The 18,777-nt window shown below is 35.5% G+C and overlaps 1 protein-coding gene across 4 annotated transcripts; it reads right to left on the bottom strand.

Annotated features, from left to right (window-relative positions):
* Positions 1–550: 550 nt before the first annotated feature.
* LOC105180111 (uncharacterized) lies at positions 551–10,628 on the bottom strand. Of its 4 annotated transcripts, XM_011103762.3 has the most exons (17): positions 10,471–10,628; positions 9,242–9,746; positions 8,666–8,906; positions 7,624–7,904; positions 6,210–6,371; positions 5,259–6,032; positions 5,069–5,160; positions 4,640–4,702; positions 4,451–4,539; positions 4,291–4,365; positions 3,769–4,033; positions 3,401–3,627; positions 3,078–3,155; positions 2,815–2,885; positions 2,647–2,704; positions 1,699–1,918; positions 551–1,479 (listed from the first exon to the last, which is right to left on the bottom strand). In XM_011103762.3, exons 2-17 carry the CDS (start codon positions 9,655–9,657, stop codon positions 827–829), a joined length of 3,765 nt encoding a protein of 1,254 aa, XP_011102064.2. In that variant the 5' UTR covers positions 9,658–9,746; positions 10,471–10,628; the 3' UTR covers positions 551–826. The 4 variants fall into 4 exon arrangements, with proteins under 4 accessions (XP_011102064.2, XP_011102062.2, XP_011102063.2 ...); XM_011103760.3 differs by having other exon boundaries at positions 3,401–4,033; XM_011103761.3 differs by having other exon boundaries at positions 3,401–4,033; positions 7,636–7,904.
* Positions 10,629–18,777: the final 8,149 nt, after the last annotated feature.

Genomic DNA, 18,777 nt, shown 5'->3' with positions numbered 1-18,777 from the left:
AAACTCCGACAGAGGTACATAACAATGAATTTTAATGGCTAATATCAGGTTTAAGTTCAAAATAGATATCATCTTGTGATGTATCAATCAAGCCTAACCAAGGGGCAAAACCATACTTCACAATCTTGAGCCTCTCACAAAAATCCCAAAATCTGCACTTACAATCAGCATGAAGTAGCAGGAAAGAACAACTCAAAGGAAAAAGGAAGATCTTCATGTCAAACTGTAAATAGATATAAATTTACATGAAAAAGAAACATCCATACAACAGACCAAGGAAATATCAAACTGTAATATTTTGGCCGGTAATCGATTCAGCAAAAGGGGGAATAGTGTTTTTTATTCAATAGGAAAACGAGATACAGCGATAGAATTAAGTACCTGACAATGTGATCATGTCTGTCTCTGTAATGAATCGCTAGAACTTGTAACCCCAAATTGCACTTCAAAAAATCTGAAATCAAAGCTAGACAAATGAAGTATAACGTCATCTGCAAGTATGACATGAATTTGACTAGGGAAAAAAGTATTATCCACGTAATTACCATAATACTATAAACAATTCAAGCTTTTCAATAAGAAGATGCTGACTGAGTAATTTTGATAGTTCTGACAAGGACACATTGTTTGAAATACATAAACTTACAAGGATTTCCTGAACAATTTTCTACGAAGTAATTCCATAATTACAACTGGCACACTTTGCCAAGACGAATCTTAAAGGCAGTGCGAACCAACAAATTCCCCAACCCCTTGAAAAACAAAAGAAAACCACTCTTCTGCAGCCAATTAAGTCTTCCACAAGCTGTACAATAAGAAGTTAATCTTAAAACATATTTAATTCTGCAAGGTCATCCATAGGTATCTCAAGGCCAATGGAATCATGGTCTTGTAACCCATCCACATCAAAATTGAACCAAGAATTGAGATCCTGTGCTCCACCAATGTCAGACTCTACACCTAGTTCTTCTATACCGTCTATGTCATTCAATGGCAAATTAGCAAACTCCATAGACTCCATATCGTTCGATGAAGCTGGGGGAACATTACCAGAGGACATAAATCTAACATCCTTTTTCCGGTTACCGCTATTTGCCGATTCACCAGAACCACTAGCTGATGGGTGTACGGAATTTGTTGTGTCTGTGAATTTGTTGACAAACCCATTTGCTGATGTAGAAAGCTGAGCTGTTTTCTGTTTGGGCTTTGATTTTGCTTTGCGCTCACCCTTAGAGCCACCCATTGACGACCGTCCAGCCTTGACTATGGTATTTCTGATTGATGTGTCTCTATCTCTGTCCCTTTCACTTCTTTTTCCCTTTGCACCATCCAAAATGCCTAGAGCAGATGAAGCTCTAAAGACAGCCCCGCCAACATCATCAAGCAATAGTTCCTTTCTCTTTGCTCTATTTGATATTGGCCCATTTCTAGCAAAAGCTTGATCAGTTTGGTGAATCAAAGTATCAACTGAACAGCCATCTGCATCACCATATAAGAAGGTTCAATACAAACTAATGCCCATGAGCTAGCAACACGAAATAAAAATCAAAAGGTTCTAAGAGCAATATCGTATTTCATATAACTCAGAGCTTTATGCAGGAGCCGAGACAGTAAAAACAATTACCATACAGTAACTGTTATGAACATTCACTCGCACAACAATCCCTTAGTGGCTGCATTTAAGATTGAAGTACTTACCATTAGCACCTGCCAGACTTGCACCAGCAACCTGCTCTATTTCATAAAATCGAGGAGGTGCAGCAAAAATGATATCCCGAAGTGCAGGTTCAGAAAAGCAACTTGCTCCTGAATCTTCAAATTTCCGGCATCTGGCTAGCGTCCTCCTTAGAAAAGCCAAAGCAACTTGTTTCGACACCTTTGCAATCCCATGTTTAGAGGCAAAGCTTCCTCTAGTTGCCTGTCAATCATTCCAAGAGGCATTTTCACTATTCAAATCTGGAGGTAGTTTTGAAATTTAACATACAAGGATGATAATATTTAAGGAACTGAAGTACATAATGAGAACTTAAGGTACTAATGAGCTACCAAAAAACTTGGTAACAAACATGCATTGAAGCCCATCTTCTCGGAGAAGCATTAATTGTCCTTAAGACTTCAGAAAGATCCAGACAGTTTCCACCACCTGAACTAATGCCAAGTTCATGTCAACCTGCAGCCCGCCCAATAGATGAACTAGTCTAGTTTTCTGTGCTTGTTGCTATAGGAACCCACCTGAAATGACTCTTACAGTAACAAATATATACCCCCTCTTCAAGCTAAAGCAAAGAGATTATCCAGACATTACTTTGTCCCAGAGCACTAGGCTTCATATGAAATAAATTTCCAACTAACCTATTTGAAAACATCTTATCAGCAATACAAAACGTGATTGCTAAAACAATAGTTAGTTACTTAAACCTACAGACAAACAACTTGAGCAAATGGCAAAATCAAATCATGAACTCCCCCCCCCCCCCCCCCTTGATAGATTACCAGTCACTTTCTCCTTTATGAGGTCCTTTCATAATAAACCTTACTTCATGAAATGGATAAGAAAAAGCCTAATAAAAATGAATGACATGTATGTTCTCCTTGAAGGCTTATAACGATCTATAGAAGAATGATTAGAGAATAATTCATACTGACCAAAAGTTTCTTGTATGCCAACTCAACAAGTTTGTCCATTGCAACCTGTTCAGGGTCCCTGAGGAGAGTAAAAATTGTCTATCATTACAGGAAATGAACCACATTGTTACAGTTAATCACACATCGGTTAAAAGGAATATGAAAAAAGTCCGAATAACATGTATTTACCTTCTTCCAATGTTCTTGCCTTCTTCAATAGCCATGTATATTTTATCCAAGCAGGACTTCTTCTTCCCAATCTGGAGGTTAAAGCACAAAAAAATGAAGTATACCAAGTGAATTTAAGATAAATAGAGATTATGGCATATTGCCTTAGTAAGACTTCAATAAACAAAAGAAGGAAAAGGGAAAAAACATATGGCTCTTTGAACCATATATTAATGGCCAGCACCGAAAAAAAGGAAGAAGTAATCAATGCTGTGCAAGATGACCTGTTCATGAAGCCCCCTCTCTAGCTGATCAATTTCACTGTTAATCACCACCTCATCTTCTTTATCATCCAAAGCAGGCTGTATGATGACAAACAATAAGTAAGCCAAGAAAGTGATCTTTACATGAGCAGTAAAGATGATTGAACATGTGACATATCATCAGACTACACACACACACCCCCACACACACACATATATATATATGTAACTCGCAGCACTTCTGAAATGTGCAATTAATTGAGGAAGGACCATATTCCATAGATGAACTAATAGGACAACGAAAACTTATGATCAAAATCTGCTACTAAAAACCCAACTATTACCACAGCTTTCACGAATAGGCCAATGCTTTGTAGTTCTAGAATGAGCTTTTCTTCAATCCCCATTTGCTCATATTGGCCATCAAAGGAAGGAATGCCACAATTATTTGTCTGCATATTCTGGGGAACATAATCACATCTTGAAAGTCTAACCAACACTTCAACCTCAGAGTGCATATATCCACTGTCTCTTTGCAGCACCTCTTGGGCAGCAGAGCTCCTTTCAAAGTCTGCATTTCCGTTACAAGAAAAGATTATGTGTGTGTTACCATTTTTCTGAGTCTGAACACCAAAAGTTGGATCACAGAGGTCCAGCTTATCCATCTGTTTACTTTCAGCACTAATAAGGAGGCAAGAATCATTAATTGAACCTCTAGGTCTCCCAAATCCAGTTTCTTCAGATTCTTCGACCTCATCTTCCACAATTACAGCTGAGAGTACCCTTTGATAAAGTGGGGTAACTATGTCGTATCTTTTCTCTGCTTCTGAGCACCCAAATACAGAAGAATTTTGAAGTTGTTCAACAAATTCCATCCCATCTGAAGAATTCTTCAACCCAATTTTATTTTTCATGTGTCTATTTCTTCCAAAAGAGAGAGAGTCAGGCGCTGCAAGTTCTTCAGGGACATAATCATCCTGATAAGAAACAAGTACACTCTGAATATTAGATGAATAGATTCACATAAAATTCCAACAATTTGTCCCCACAAACATTTTCAAAGAGAAATAGCACAGCAGAGTGCATGCAGATAAGTGGTCCATGTGTTATAATCCTTGGTACAAAGGCTCCCCCCTGGATTTTTTTCAAATTGGACCACATAATTATAAGAGGGATAAAATTTGAATATAGGCCAATGCATGGCGAGATATGATGGGAGATTGCAATTACTAACCGATTTCCACTGAACAGCATTGTCATGGGTACAGTTCTGATAAGAACTTGTTTGTGATCCTTCAGCCAATTTAAGCTGATCCGAAAAAATAAAAAAGAAAATCATTAGGAATCAACTAGCAATAGATATATATGTTTTACAAATATGTTGAAGTCATCACCTGTTCTGATAAGTATGATTTTTCATATGGGCCTATAGGAGTAAACAAGGACTCAACTGTTTTCCAGAATGCACTAGGACATGCATTAACTGCATCAAGCAAAGATAATAGTAAATTATTCACCCAGCATATTTGAGATAAGTCGTATGGTAAATGTGATAAAAAAAGGAACCAATAATGAATGCATACGGCTAGAACTGCAAGCAAGATTAGCAGCTACCAAGAGCTCCTCACGGTCGTCCTCTGATTCCCCTGAAAAGTAATCATACGTTACCACAGTAAAGAAAAACAAACTTCGGAATGTACTTCCAAACAAATACCATTCTGGAGTGGACATAGTCCATCTAAACAGCACCCAGTAGGCGCTAGTTCTTAGATATCTAATGCAGTGGTCGAAGGCACGTATAAGCATTACCAACAGCCCATGCAGTCAGAGCAGCATATGGAGAACTAAGAGGAGATAGACTGACAGCAAGAAAAGTATCATCCACTAACCAATTCATGTGAATCATCAAAAGGATAAATGGCTAATTTTCTCCAATGCTGCATTGACATCGAAGGCATGCAAGGCAAGGAAAAGACAAAGATATTCCAACAATGCATTACATCAAGGCTTACCGCTACAATCTGGGGAACCCCCGGTAGCCATGTGGCCAAGACGAGAAAAGCCTTTGCGCTCTGATTGCTTTTTTAGAGGACGGCCTGACTTGCTGTAATAGTAACACCAAACGCCTTCATGAGTAAGAGGAAACAACAAAAGGAAACATAGAAGTTGATGTCAGATAATCTGCGAGGAAAGTTCCAGCACCTTCCATTCTTATCAGAACCGGGCCTTGCATTTCGTAGAGGTTTGGTTGGCATCAAGTTATCCATCTTCTCTCTAGTGGGAGAAATGCTAGTCCTAGAAAATGGCGAGACTCTTCCACTACGCCCTTGTCTCCTCACACCCTCACCAATTTCTTCTTTGACCATAATTTTATTCTTTTTCATTGGAACCGTGGTAGTCCCAACATTCTGCACAGCATTTCCATCCTTTTCCTCCACATCTGCACGGTCTAAACCCTTCTCCTTTATTCTGATTTCACCAGCACCAGATTCTTCACTTTCAGAAAATCTTGCAGGAGATGGAACATTTTCAGGTTTAAGTTTAGTATTCTGGTTTGCACTGGCTGAACTCTTTGTTGGTAAAGAAGCACTGGTACCACCAGCGCTCAACCGGGAACTGAAATCTGAAGGTGAGCATCCCTCAGATTGCATCTGTACATCATCGTGGTTCGATACAGGAATTAGGTTTGTTCTCCTCGTTCGAGAAATCTTCTGTGGCCTCTGACCAACCCATTGAGTTATGGGTGGAGATGATGATCCTGCAGGTATAGAACGCTTCCGATTGTTAGCCCCAACAACTGTAGGAGCTTTGTTTACAGCCTGAGGCTGTTCCCAGCTCTCCAAAGTTCCGGAGATACGAGGGTTGTTAGAAGCTGAATGAGCTGCGACCATAGAGCCACTTCGTGGTGCCCTTGAGGCCTTCCCTTTTAATATCGGACCAGGACCAGTGGCATGGTTGTCCTCACGACTATTCATCCTAAATCAAGAACCCAGCACATGTATCAACCATATAACATCTAGTTTAAGCTCAAACAAAAACATTATGCTGGACAACCAACAGCAGAGGGAGTGATGTGCTAAAGATAGATCAGAAGTTTACAAGTATGCTAGTAATTTCACGAATCATACAGAAAATGGGAGACATGCACTTTACCTAACGTTTACTCGTCCTAAGGGCCGCTCTTTAGTTGGTCCAGCAGAAAGATCCCTTGAGAGTATTGATTTTTCTTGTTCATTTTTGAAGGTTGTACGACCACTAGAACCAGCGGGAGAGGATATAGGATCTAATTTGTTACTGCCACCAGAGGCCCCTGATCTGTCAATTTCCAAGAGCGAAAGCCTCATATATTAAAACCAAACACAAACCAAAAGAGTAAAGCAAAATTGCCTCAAGTCAGAATATCAATTTGGCTTGAATAAGACCATGGTTGACTCAGTGAGTCAGAGAAAAACCAAATTTTCAGAGTCAAAGAAAGATGTACCAACAAATAACACTATAAATTGCACAACATAGATAACCTAACCTCCCTTCATAAAGATTTGACAGGAAAGTTGTGAAAATTAGCCAATGACTTCTTAATCCAGTGATGCCAAAATCATTTTTGGGAGGAACAGTGAGCACAAGGTTTCTAAAATCATGGACCTATGAATTTGTTTTAAAAGAAATATACCCAAAGAGCATAATCATTTTCAAGAGGATAGCACCAACAAAATTAACTATAGTGTAATACAAAAAATTGTTCCAAATAACTTAAACAAAGTCAAGATGGTAGGTTCTTAATTGAAAGAAGGTACAACAATGATAATAAGTAAATGGACAATGGACAAACCACTCAAAATTCAGCCAAATGCTATTAATCGAAGCTTGCTTGAGCTTGGTTTGTCAACTAACAAACTACAAGTTGAACTTCTACCATAGAATGATGTTGATGCTTGGCTGAAGTCAACTTAATCTAAGAAATAGTAAATTAGTTAGAAAGCCGCCAAGCTACTTCCAGTTCCACAAATGCTCACTCCAAAGATTGGTTAACTAAAAATTAATGTTTCTCATACAGTGTGTAAGCTAGTTAAAAAAGAATTTGAAACCCAAGCTTATAAATGGGTGTTCAGCTCCAATTAATTCATCCCGACTTACGTAAATGACTAAACCGGTTCAATGGTTATGCACATCTACATATAACATGAAATGCTTAAAGCTCTTGTAGATGAGAAAGGAAGTGAAAATTTTAAAGCATGTAAGCCACTTCAATATAAATAAAAATTGTCCCAAAAGTGTTTAGAGAATGATACTCAGAGAACTCCACTAAAATATATCAAAAACCATCCAACGTTTCCACGAAATCAGATCCACACTACAAACAATGAAGAAATGCAACTCCGTCCTACACACCAAGTTCCACAAAATCAATTCCATCTTGAATTTAACACCCAGGGAACCATCTTCAGTCTATATGATCCTAATAATAACATGATGCCAACAGAATCACCCAGAAAAAAATGACAAAATGAAGCAAGCAACATAACTGAAAGAATAAAGGTGTTTCGGTTTGTTTAATGGACTCACTGACCTGAAACCATACCTGGAATCACCGGACTGCAGGCTCGATTCACTAGGAAGCTTATGATGCATAGTTCTTTTCAGTTCACCATCACTGTCAACAGATCTTGAAAATACAGCACCAACTGAGCGTTTCCTTTTCATTTTCTTGTCCCACCCTTCTCCACCAGCAGGTAGTCTTCTTATTTTTTCCTCAACCATATCAGGGTCTGCATTGGTATCTTTTAGCAAGTCTCTTTCTTTTGACACCATCAAAGGCTGCCGTAGTGCTCCACTATTTCTGCATTCTGCCTGAAAGTGGGGAAAACATTGGTAACCTTTTCAATAAATCAATGAAATGAAATAGCACAAAGACCTAGAGGATAAGAAGATAAATGATGGAACTGGAATAATAAGCTAGGCGATTATAAAGCACAAGAATGTCCAATGGGAACTAATGTTCATTGTGTAAATAGAGTTTTAAGCTTTTAAAGATTGTTAAAACCCAACCAAAAAAAAAAAAAAATTTGCTCAATTTTAAAGATATACATCTTAGTAGCTACCATATGTTATTATGTTATATTAAAATACTTGAGAAAGATAACAAAGAGTATCTACTCATTATTTTGAAAATTTTGAACCAGAAGCTCACATTAGAAAAATTATTTTTCTCTTTGGGGCTTTACTCTATGATCATGAAAATATATAATTGAAATCAATATACTGGTCATGAAAATTGTTCCCAAAAGTGGCTGTCAAGATTTCGCCTACATCATAAGCTATACTCTTTTCCATAATATGTACATTTATCACTCAAAGATATCAAAGGCCTCAAGACAAAATGTGTGGTTGACATGTGTTCTAGTATTTTATAGTAACAAAAGAAAGAAATCTTTTCCATGGCCTTCATGGCCCCTGTTAACTAAGCATACCACAATCAGATAAACACCGAAGAAAAGACGAGAGATTTAAAGGAGGCGGCAACTCGTGTTAATCTTTTATTCTTGAATAGGAAATTTAGATCCAAAAGCAGAAAATGCTGAAAACATTAAGAAATTAATGCAGTTACAAACCCGAGTTTCTGCTACTGATGTCCGTAAGCGCTTATTAAGTCCAACACTCTTAGGCCGATCATCAAACTTCTGACTTCCAAATTCTGTAGGGTTACGATGTACCAAAGACCCAATTTTCAAGGTTGAACCAGAGCGTTCATTTGTTATCATATCATTCCGTTGCTGCTGCTTCTTAGAGGACACGGCCTCACAATATTTGTTCAACTTATTTAAATGATCATCCAACTTTTTTGCTCTACCACTGGTCGAAAATAAGAGATAAGATTTTAGAATAAATAATCAGGTTAGGATAATAATTAAATGTCAGGATAGCATGAGGGTTAATCAGTTTGAAGATAATACTTAGATTAAAGGTCAAGTTTGATCAGCTTAGGGCAAATGTCCCAAATTACGACATAACAAAGAGAGGGAAGAATATTACATAAATGCATATCATAATTGTTATAAATGTCACAGTTCACATCAGCACGACAAGAAAAAATAGATGCAATCTGACAATTTAAAATGCATTGACTCCAAGACCCCAGCACCAGGGACATTTTGCAAAGAGAACAATTACAGCAAGACAAAGTTTACCTGGCTTTAAAACAAGTGTCTGCAACACTCGCTCTCAATCGCTTCAACTCCTCTACAGCCCCAGGAGACGAATTCTTCATATGGGCAGCACCAAAAGAGTTGTCTTCTGAACTGCTCCCAACAGAAGAACCAAGAACCCTCTTTAAGTCACCGGACCGCTCATTCTTTGGATCACCCATAACAATCGGCTCCAACATCAGGCACTGAGATAGTGTAGTCACCTCTCCTGAAGGGGTAGCACTAGCCCTAGAATTTGCTTTCCCAGAAGCAAAATTCCTGCTATCGGCACCATCTCTGAAACTTGTAGACCTATCCAAAGTGGGAACAGCATATCCCCTTTGCCCATTTTGGAAGTTCCCTGCAAAACTGGAGTCAGGACTGGCTGACGTCAACTCAAATCTCGCGTTTCCAGCCATTATTAATTACGGTGAAAATCTCATATTTATAGAGTCGGTTTCCGCTCAAACATTTGTCAGCTACTTTAGCAGCTAGTAACTAGCAAAACCTAGCAAAAACAAGTCATCAGGAACATCAGCAATCATCAAATCAAAGTAAAACTTATTAATCAAAATAATTTTCCCAGCTAAGACAGGGAAAACCTAAGTTCAGATATGCTAACTACTGCAATCCACCTGACAAATTTTACAGCTGGAGAAAATTGCCTGGACAGAAAATTGTAAACACTTGCATGACCAAAAACAACATTTTCATACAACTTTAAAAACCCCTACAACCTAAAAGTGTCCTATGCCTTCAAAAACAATTCAGATATATGCAACATTACCTAAAGAGAGGAAAAATAAAATAAGTGAGGTATAGCAGAAAACTAAATGCAGAACATGAAAATCCATAACTCATTCCACAGCACTTCTCTTTGGTGATCAGAAACCAAAAACTGCGAACCCAAGTAACGTTCATCAAGAAGAGCCAAAAATCATTAAACAAAGAGACATTTAAGCGCATCACCAACCACTAACTCGGATTTCCAAAAAAACATATATACAACAGTCAATCCACCAAATTCAGCAAACAATTTCATAAAATAGAGCAAACAAAAACCGAACCGGCGCACCAAAACACTTCAAATTTCATTCAGAGTCTCAAAAACACTAACTGAAAAAAGTGCAAGATTAGGGTTTATCAACAATTCCCCGCTTCTTCAGAACACAAAACTACACAACATTTAGCTCAATTCAATTAAAGAACTATGAGTCAGCCTAGAAGTCAACCTGCATTCGTCAATCACAGGGATCAAAGACAGAGAAACACTGTGAAAAGAGAGAAAAAAAGAAGTACACAGAGAAAGCTCGTAGAGAGAGAAACTACGGCTGTAATGAAACTGTGCGTCTCCTTTTTGTTCTCCTTTTAATTTTATTTTTATTTTGTCGCCGAAATATTTTGGGCGTATATATAGCATAGTACGGTTGGGCCCACTGACTACAATTTAGGGTAAGGAATAGAATGGATTGGGTGTAGTACAAGCTCCCTAAAATTTAGGGTTCTATTTTATGAATCTAATTTGGGTGTGTTTGATTTAGTTGGGATTTGAAATGGATACAAGTTCATGGTTGAAGCCTTGATTTCTAGAGCTCCATTGCTTGGACAAAGATATACTTTGTAGTTAGATGAACAGAACATAGATTATGTGTTTAGATAGTTATGAAATATGATCGGGATTTAATCATTACATGTGTTGTTGGTATGATGTTAAAAAGATTAAAATTACAATCATTTTATTTGATCGTAAAAAAAGGAAAGTCTGCATATTTTGTTAGAATCTAATATAAAGCGGAATAGATCTTTGTTTAATAGATCTCGACTCAACACGTGTATCCTTTTGAACTATTGTAGAATGTTATGATCTTGTCTAAAAATATTGTATTTATTGTGTGCCAAGCTTATTTATTCTTGTAACGTATGCCGTCTCAACTTTCAAACTCCAACTAACTCTTCATGTGTTCTTGAACCTTTTGCCGGTTTGGAAGTGGACTTAAACCACTGACGTAACGGTTTCAGCTATTTGTGTTCTAACTAGCTCAACTATCTGAACTACTTTCCTATAGTCTTTTTCGTTATCGAATAGCTCCATACCTGATTTTTCTTTTTTATTTTTGTGATACTAACCTGTTTTGTATGATAAGTACCATTACATTAAAAATTGAGAATCTTTTATATTTATGACTAGTATATTTTAGTTTCCCTCTCATTTATCTTCCCCATTTCAATTTAGAATATCTTAAAGTCAATTATTAGGAAATTCAACTTTGCATATTCTTATAAGGATTAATTATACTTAGAGCCCAGTAAAAATATGAAATTATATTTTTTTCTAAAAAATATTCTAAAATTACACTTACACCCCTTCTAAAAGTTCTCCATTTACATCTAACTACCTTTCGTCATGGTTTAAATGAAAAATATTGACGTTAGTAAAAATATTACATAAATTTCTAATTTACCTCTCATTTTAACATTTTTCGTGTAATAATTTTGTACTTATAAGAAAAAAAATATAATAATGTTAACTTCACTCTCTCTCTCTCTCTCTATATATATATATATTACATATATTTATCTCCTTATAAGTATGAAAATATATACGAAAATATTAAATAAAGATCAAAATTAAAAATTAATGTAATTTTTTTGTTGACGTTAATATTTTTCATCAAATCCTAACGGAAAGATGTCAAATATAATTAAATATAGAACTTTTGAAGGGGGTGTAAACGTAATATTAAAAAAAAACACATTTTCAAAGGAAGTTTAAGTGAAATTAACCCTTCTTATTATAAATAGCAATCTTTCGGGCATATATATATATATTATTAAATAAATTATTAGAGAGAACACATTCACTAGCCAAAACGAGTTTGTTGCTTTCTCAAGTTTTTTTTCTAAAAGAAACCACCCGAGGGTGTGGAGAGCTTTTCAAGGTCCCTGTCCCTTCTATATTAAATCAAAAAGAGAGGAATGTACGACGGGGAAAACTGACTCCTAAGAATCGCCTACAAAACTATTAATGAGGAGTACTATTATGTTACAAATGTAATCAATGAAAGCGTAAAAATGAGCACTACTCCCATACAACTATCCGTGCAAAATAAAACTAGGGTAATAAGTTGGAAGAGCAGTTTGGCGTGTCAAAAAGGTTCTGTTAGTCCACCAATTTTTAATAATCGTGTCCAACTTAATACCTGCAGAGTTCTGCCAAGATTATCTCCAAGCAAAAAGAAGAGGATGTCTCATTTATATAGTTTATTCACATTGTAGGTGTATGAATTATAAGCATAATAAAGGAGAAGGATATAATGCTCGTATCTGGGCGATCTACAAAAACAGCATAAAAGCATGCAAATCTAAATTGTGCAACTCCCTAACCAGTATGCACCATAAGAATGGGTGGGAGGGATACCTTAAAAAACAGGAGGATAAGAATAAAGAAATCCAAGCATGGTACTCACTAGTTTCAAGAACCAAGGTGAGTGAAACCAGGGGTGCTAAACCTGTACAAAATGAAGATAAGGTAAGCATAAAAAGTCCAGATGTAGAATACTTGTGATCCTACCTTTGATCTGCTCGTGTGATGAGTATGAAGGGTGTAGCTGAGCAAGATTGATTGGAAAAGTAATCTATAGCTTTATTACCTTCTCTGAAGATATGGGTGACTTTAGTTTCCAACTGCAAGAGGGAATTTTTAATGTTCTGTAATAGTCCTTGCAAATGCCAAGCGCCTTTGGATTGTCTAGATATGAGATGTATGACATGAAATGCATCTACTTCAATCCAAACATGAGTGAAACCTTTATAGAGGTAGATATGTAGTCTTCTGTAAAGGGGTAGGAGCTATGCCACTACGTTGGTGGTGCTACCCGACGGTTAAAAAACAAACACATAGAACCTCCTCTTCATGGTTTCACAGTAGGCCTACAGTCCCTAGATTGCCTTTGGAAACACCATCGATATTAAGTTCGATCCACCCGGTTTAGGTTTGAGTCATGAAACCATAATGGTTTATGGGCTTTGGTCTGCTGCAAATGAGGGATGATGAGAGAAATCACAACAAATCTATCTCCCTTCAAGTGCTCATGTTTCCAAAGTTTACATTTGGCGATTATTTGTAGGTGTTCCATAATTTTGAAGATGATTAAGCTTTCTTTAAAGATTGTTCCACACTGCTTGACATCATTTCTAACAGTCCAGATATGCCAGAGAATCAACAAAGGTATGAGATCTCTGATATGAAGATGTTGGGTTTCTTTGTTCTTGCAGACTTGAATAAAGGGAATGATTGTATTGGTATTAGGGAGCTTAATGTGAAACTTTGAGGCAAAATAGCTCCAGACTTGCATTGACTGTTCATTGGATAGAAAAAGATGTTCAACTATTTCTTCATGAGGAACAACAGTAGCATTTGCATGCAAGGGATATGCTTTTCATTTTCAGTGATCTCCACTGGAATTCAATCATGAAATCGTCTCCGTAGAAACACAAAAATTGTAGGTGGGATAAAAGGGGATCAAATCTTCTTGAACAAGGTGAGTTCTGATTTATGATCCCTAATACTCTCCTAAGCTGATTTTTCCTATGTTAGACATCTTCCAAAAAAGTTGATCCGAAGCCCTTGGGAGATGGGGACAGAGGTGATCTTTTCAACCAGTTATGGGGGAAGCTCCGATTGCAGTCTGTGAAGGTTCCACTTTTAGTTCTGCCAGTACAAGTACACAGGAGTATGTGTAAGAATTTCTTGATCAACCATGTTCTTAAGGGGGCCCTTCTATCATCCACCAGTCATACCAAAATGATATTGCTCCAATGCCCAAGCTCCAGAAGATATTCCTGCCTTATTTTGCATAACCTTTTCCAGATGGCAGAGTCATCTTTAGTGACGCGGGCTCTTGGAAAATCTCCTCCACAGTACTTGTTGCGAGTAAACTGAGTCCACAAGGAATTCTACTACCTAAATCTCCACTAAAGCTTAACTGAAAAAGGCTTCCACAACATCTCTTAAAGCCGGTGGTGAGTTTTAGAATATGGTTTGGTGGGTGTGTTGGTCTAGATCACGAAGAGATGGGGATTTGTCAACTTTTGGGCAGAAAGGTGTTACGTTTGTGAAGGTTGGACCATATGATCGGGGCTTGATTGATGTGGGTTAGATTTTTCTGGAGAAATAAATATGGTGGTATCCCATTGGGTTAGAAGAGTGGGTTGTAAACAGGTGGCTCGATGAGTGATGGACTCGGGCAACTTTGAGGAACTATCACCCCCTATTTACTTCTGGAAATGGGTTTATTTTCCAGCATTAGCTGATCTCCGACCGTGGGCTTGGCTGCCAAATCAATTTGACCTCCATGGCTTGGTTTTCTCGAGCAAGGGTTTTGTTCACCTATTGGACTGCCCTTTAGATGTGGCTCGGATTCTAGATTGATTTTAGACACTAGGGCTGGCCCCTTATCCAATTCCATTGCAGCCCACAATCCCCCGTTCTCATCTTGTGTGAATTCCTTGGCGTGCTGATGTGGCCTCAAAAATCCGGATGCCCCATCGTACCTTCCCATCGCGTACTATCATACCCCTACCGACGAAAAAAAAGTTGAGATACGTCAACCTTCCCATTGAATGATGGAACGTAGATTGAAGAGCCACGATCTATACTGTAAATTATTGTCAGATGTATCACTCCCTCCTCAAACACCTTGAGGCAGTATTTAACAATGTGATCAATCACACAACAATAGTAGCAGAAATTGGGTAACTGCTCATTCGATGCAGAAACCATCAATGATTCCCCAACAGATGAGGTTTACGCCCATTGAGCAACACCTAAATTCGTAATATCAAACCCCAACATTCACCACCATTATCCAGCTCCAGATACTTATCAAGTCATCCCCCAATGTGTGTCACTATATACGTAAAGGTACCCTACGGGTTGTCATCAGATTCCACCATATTAAGTATCAAAATATTTCACTCAAAACTCCATACACAGTCTCCACAACTTGTTCTCAATCAACAATGTCGTTGAAACAGAACAAGAATCGGTTCATATGTCCATACCTTTCACTGGATTGATGATTGAGTTCAGCATACTGCATAAATATTCGAACGATACAATCACGACGCCACCAATCGACTCACGAAGAAATGTGAAGGCACTTGTAGGGTTTGGGTTATATATATATTTTTAGCATTTAATCTTGATAATAAAAAAATTAAGTAGGAAACTAAAAAATAAATTATTCTACTTACCTTTGATTTATTTTCTTGACGGCTGCAAAAGGATTTTTTTTTTAAAAAAAAGAAAGAATTTTAATCAAGAATAACTAAGATATTAGAAAACTAAAAAAAATAAGTATAATGGATATTACTATAAATATCACTTATGCCACTTATCCAAATATGGTCCCTCGTGTTTTCTCCTCATCAAGTTTAAGGATTTCATCAACTTTAGTCCTATCATTAAAAATTAATTAATTTTAACGGATTTGTTAAACAAAAAAAAAAAAAAAAAACATAAATGCAACAAGTAAGGAAGTCAAACCCATGACTTCAATTTTAGAATATAAAAGGTCAAGAAAGTTATAACTATGTTGTATAGTTCATGTTTCAGTGAGTTCCCTTTCTTATTTTAAATGCAATTTATGGTTACATTAAAAGTTATATTTAAGTATATAATAAATTTATATTTACTCAATTATATAAATGGATATTTTCTAAAAAATAAATTAACCTTTACAAAGCTTTGACATAACCAACTATTCACACATAAACGTACGTACGAGAATTTGTGATCGATTCGAAGAACCACTGTCAGATACGATTCTGCTCTTCGTTCGTACTGCCAAAATATGAGATTCTTCCCTAGCTTTCTTTCGATTTAAAAGGGTTGTGGTGAGAATGAGGATCACTTTGGAATTATAGAGGAATCATCGTTGGCCCAACTAGTCAATAAAAAATAAAAATAAAATTCTATATTTTATCTTAAAACAATCCATCAAAAATTCACAATACCCAAATCTAAATGCGCTTATTGCTAATTTTATCCATCTCAAAAATATGTACAACCCAAATTTGTTATGGGCTTTTATTTAAAACCAAATAATTAGCCAATTTGCTTAAGTTTTTAATCAGAATTTTATTCTAAAATATTTTAACGTCAACACCCACAAAAATAAAAAAATCAGACAATATCTTGTGAAATAAATTTTCTAATTTGTAATATATATTAGAATTTATTTTTTATGTGTAAAAACATTAAATTAGTTGTTAAAATATTGATATTACCAAGTGCCAATAAATAATTATTGACATAGTAGAATGATGTTAATTTAAAATTTTAATTAATTAATAAAAGTTGGGTGGGGGGGTGGCTGGCTGGCTGGCTGTATTTGACCTTGGAAGATTGGCATGTCAACTTTGACTTGTGTTAAACTTGACTGACTTGTTGAGTGTGCAATTGGGACTGAAATCTCATTTTAGGGTTGGTAAGGAAAATTAAGTATCGTCCATCTTCTTTGTGTGCGGCTGCTTATATAATTTTAATAAATAAATAAAAATATATTAACAACGATGGTATATTTGATTTAATCGGGGTTAAATTAGTCAATAGATTAAAATCAATCAAATCAATTACTCGAATTTATTTATTTATTTATTTTTTGTATAATGGAAATGGGGTTCGGGGAGAGTTTAAGTTTGAACTCAAGATCCTCTTCTTCTAGGACGATCGTGATGTCAAATTAGTTTTATCAATTATTTTCTGTTCATACACATTAAAGTTAATTTATTTTATGAATATTGGTTAATTATCTAATTCTTTTATTCAAATAAATAAATATAATGAAAAAGTAAATTATGCATACACATTGAGACGTCTTCCGATACTAATACTATTTATTAGCACGAGAGGATTTAAATAACTATCTTGGTTGTGTTTTAATATGTTGACCAAAATAACCCCACCCGAATGGAAAAATAACAATGGAGTTTATGTTTTAATTTTTCGTTCGTCGTATTTTATATTTTATCAATCTATTTATCACATAATAAATAAAAAATTATATATGACATCAAAATACATAAGTATTTTAATTTATACAAAAAATTAATTTAAGCACGTGCATCAAACGTGTCATCGCTGCGATTCAAAATGTGGCATTATATACTCGTTTTAAGAACTTATTTAATAACTTTCCATATACATAATTAATTAATTGTAGTTTAAGAAATATAAATTTAGATAATTAAATAAAAGTTGTTACTGTCGATAATTAATCATTATATTTTTATTAATAGTGTTGTTGATCAATGATAATTTTGACGTGCATCTAAATCAGGGAAGAGTCATAAGGTTAGATCCTGATAAGGACAGATCCAAATCTCCAAATATGACCTGTAAGGTAAGAAACAATAAAGCGTACACCAAGAAGGCCTCGGTCATGGCCTCCTGATGCCCAAGCCGCCAATGCCGTAAATAAAAGATAGTGAAGGTCGTACGAAAAGTAACAAGTAGCAAAAGTTGCACTTGCGATATGTCGGACTAGTATTTATAAATTTTTTGGATCTACGATTCAAAACATAGATCTGTAATTGATCAGATGAATATCATGAGTCGATACATATTCAAATTCAAGTGCCCGAATTGAAAAGATGCAAATTTCGGCAAGTTTTTGCATTTAAGTGAAGAACCGGAATATTTGTATACTTACGACTTTGAGGTGGCTCCACATCATATATAATAACAATTTTATGCGTAATTATAATCATCAATTACGATATTGCATTTTAAAATTTAAATTGCTTAAAAGTCATTGTCAAATTTCTTTCAAAATATTTACGGATCAATTATATATAATTAAATGACATGTATGTAAACAAAAAGTAGCATTTAAGACGTGAAAAAACTTCTAACAGCTAAAGTTGCGCCATTAAGTGTACAAGACAAACATGTTATTTAAGTGTATTTATTTTAAATATCTTATAAGCTCGTATATTTTATAAGATATAATCAGAACGTCTAAAAATTTCAAATTTTATTTTAAACAATAAATTTATTTTTATTATTGAACTAAACACGAATGGAGCTCGTGCAGTTTAATAATGTCAATGCATATTTCATTAATTTTCACTAAATAATCAAATCTAAACGAAATTTTATTGATGGATCTCAATAAAGGACTGGTAGTACTTTGATTTATTTTTCAAGACAATATTAATTTTTCATATAAATTGATAACTTTTTGTCTATTTAAAATTATATTTTTGTATCGGGACTACGCTAATCTTTACTATTATATAATTGATCTGGAGTGAATTTGGTGTCGTAATTTTGCATAACTACTTTTTGATATTATATCTTTATCTTCTTTTTATTATCAATATTTTTTTCTTAAAAATAAAATCTTATATTAAATTTATCAATTTATATACTTTTAGGTATTTTTTTTACCTAATAAACATTTTAATAAAAAACTATACAAAATATTTATTTAAATAAATTTAAAAGAATTACACACAACATAAAAAAGTAAGAA

Source organism: Sesamum indicum, linkage group LG7 (assembly GCF_026168435.1).
Source record: "Sesamum indicum cultivar Baizhima isolate 11 linkage group LG7, ASM2616843v1, whole genome shotgun sequence".
In the NCBI taxonomy this organism is placed as follows: domain Eukaryota; kingdom Viridiplantae; phylum Streptophyta; class Magnoliopsida; order Lamiales; family Pedaliaceae; genus Sesamum; species Sesamum indicum.
This window is presented reverse-complemented; position numbering and strand designations above follow the sequence as displayed.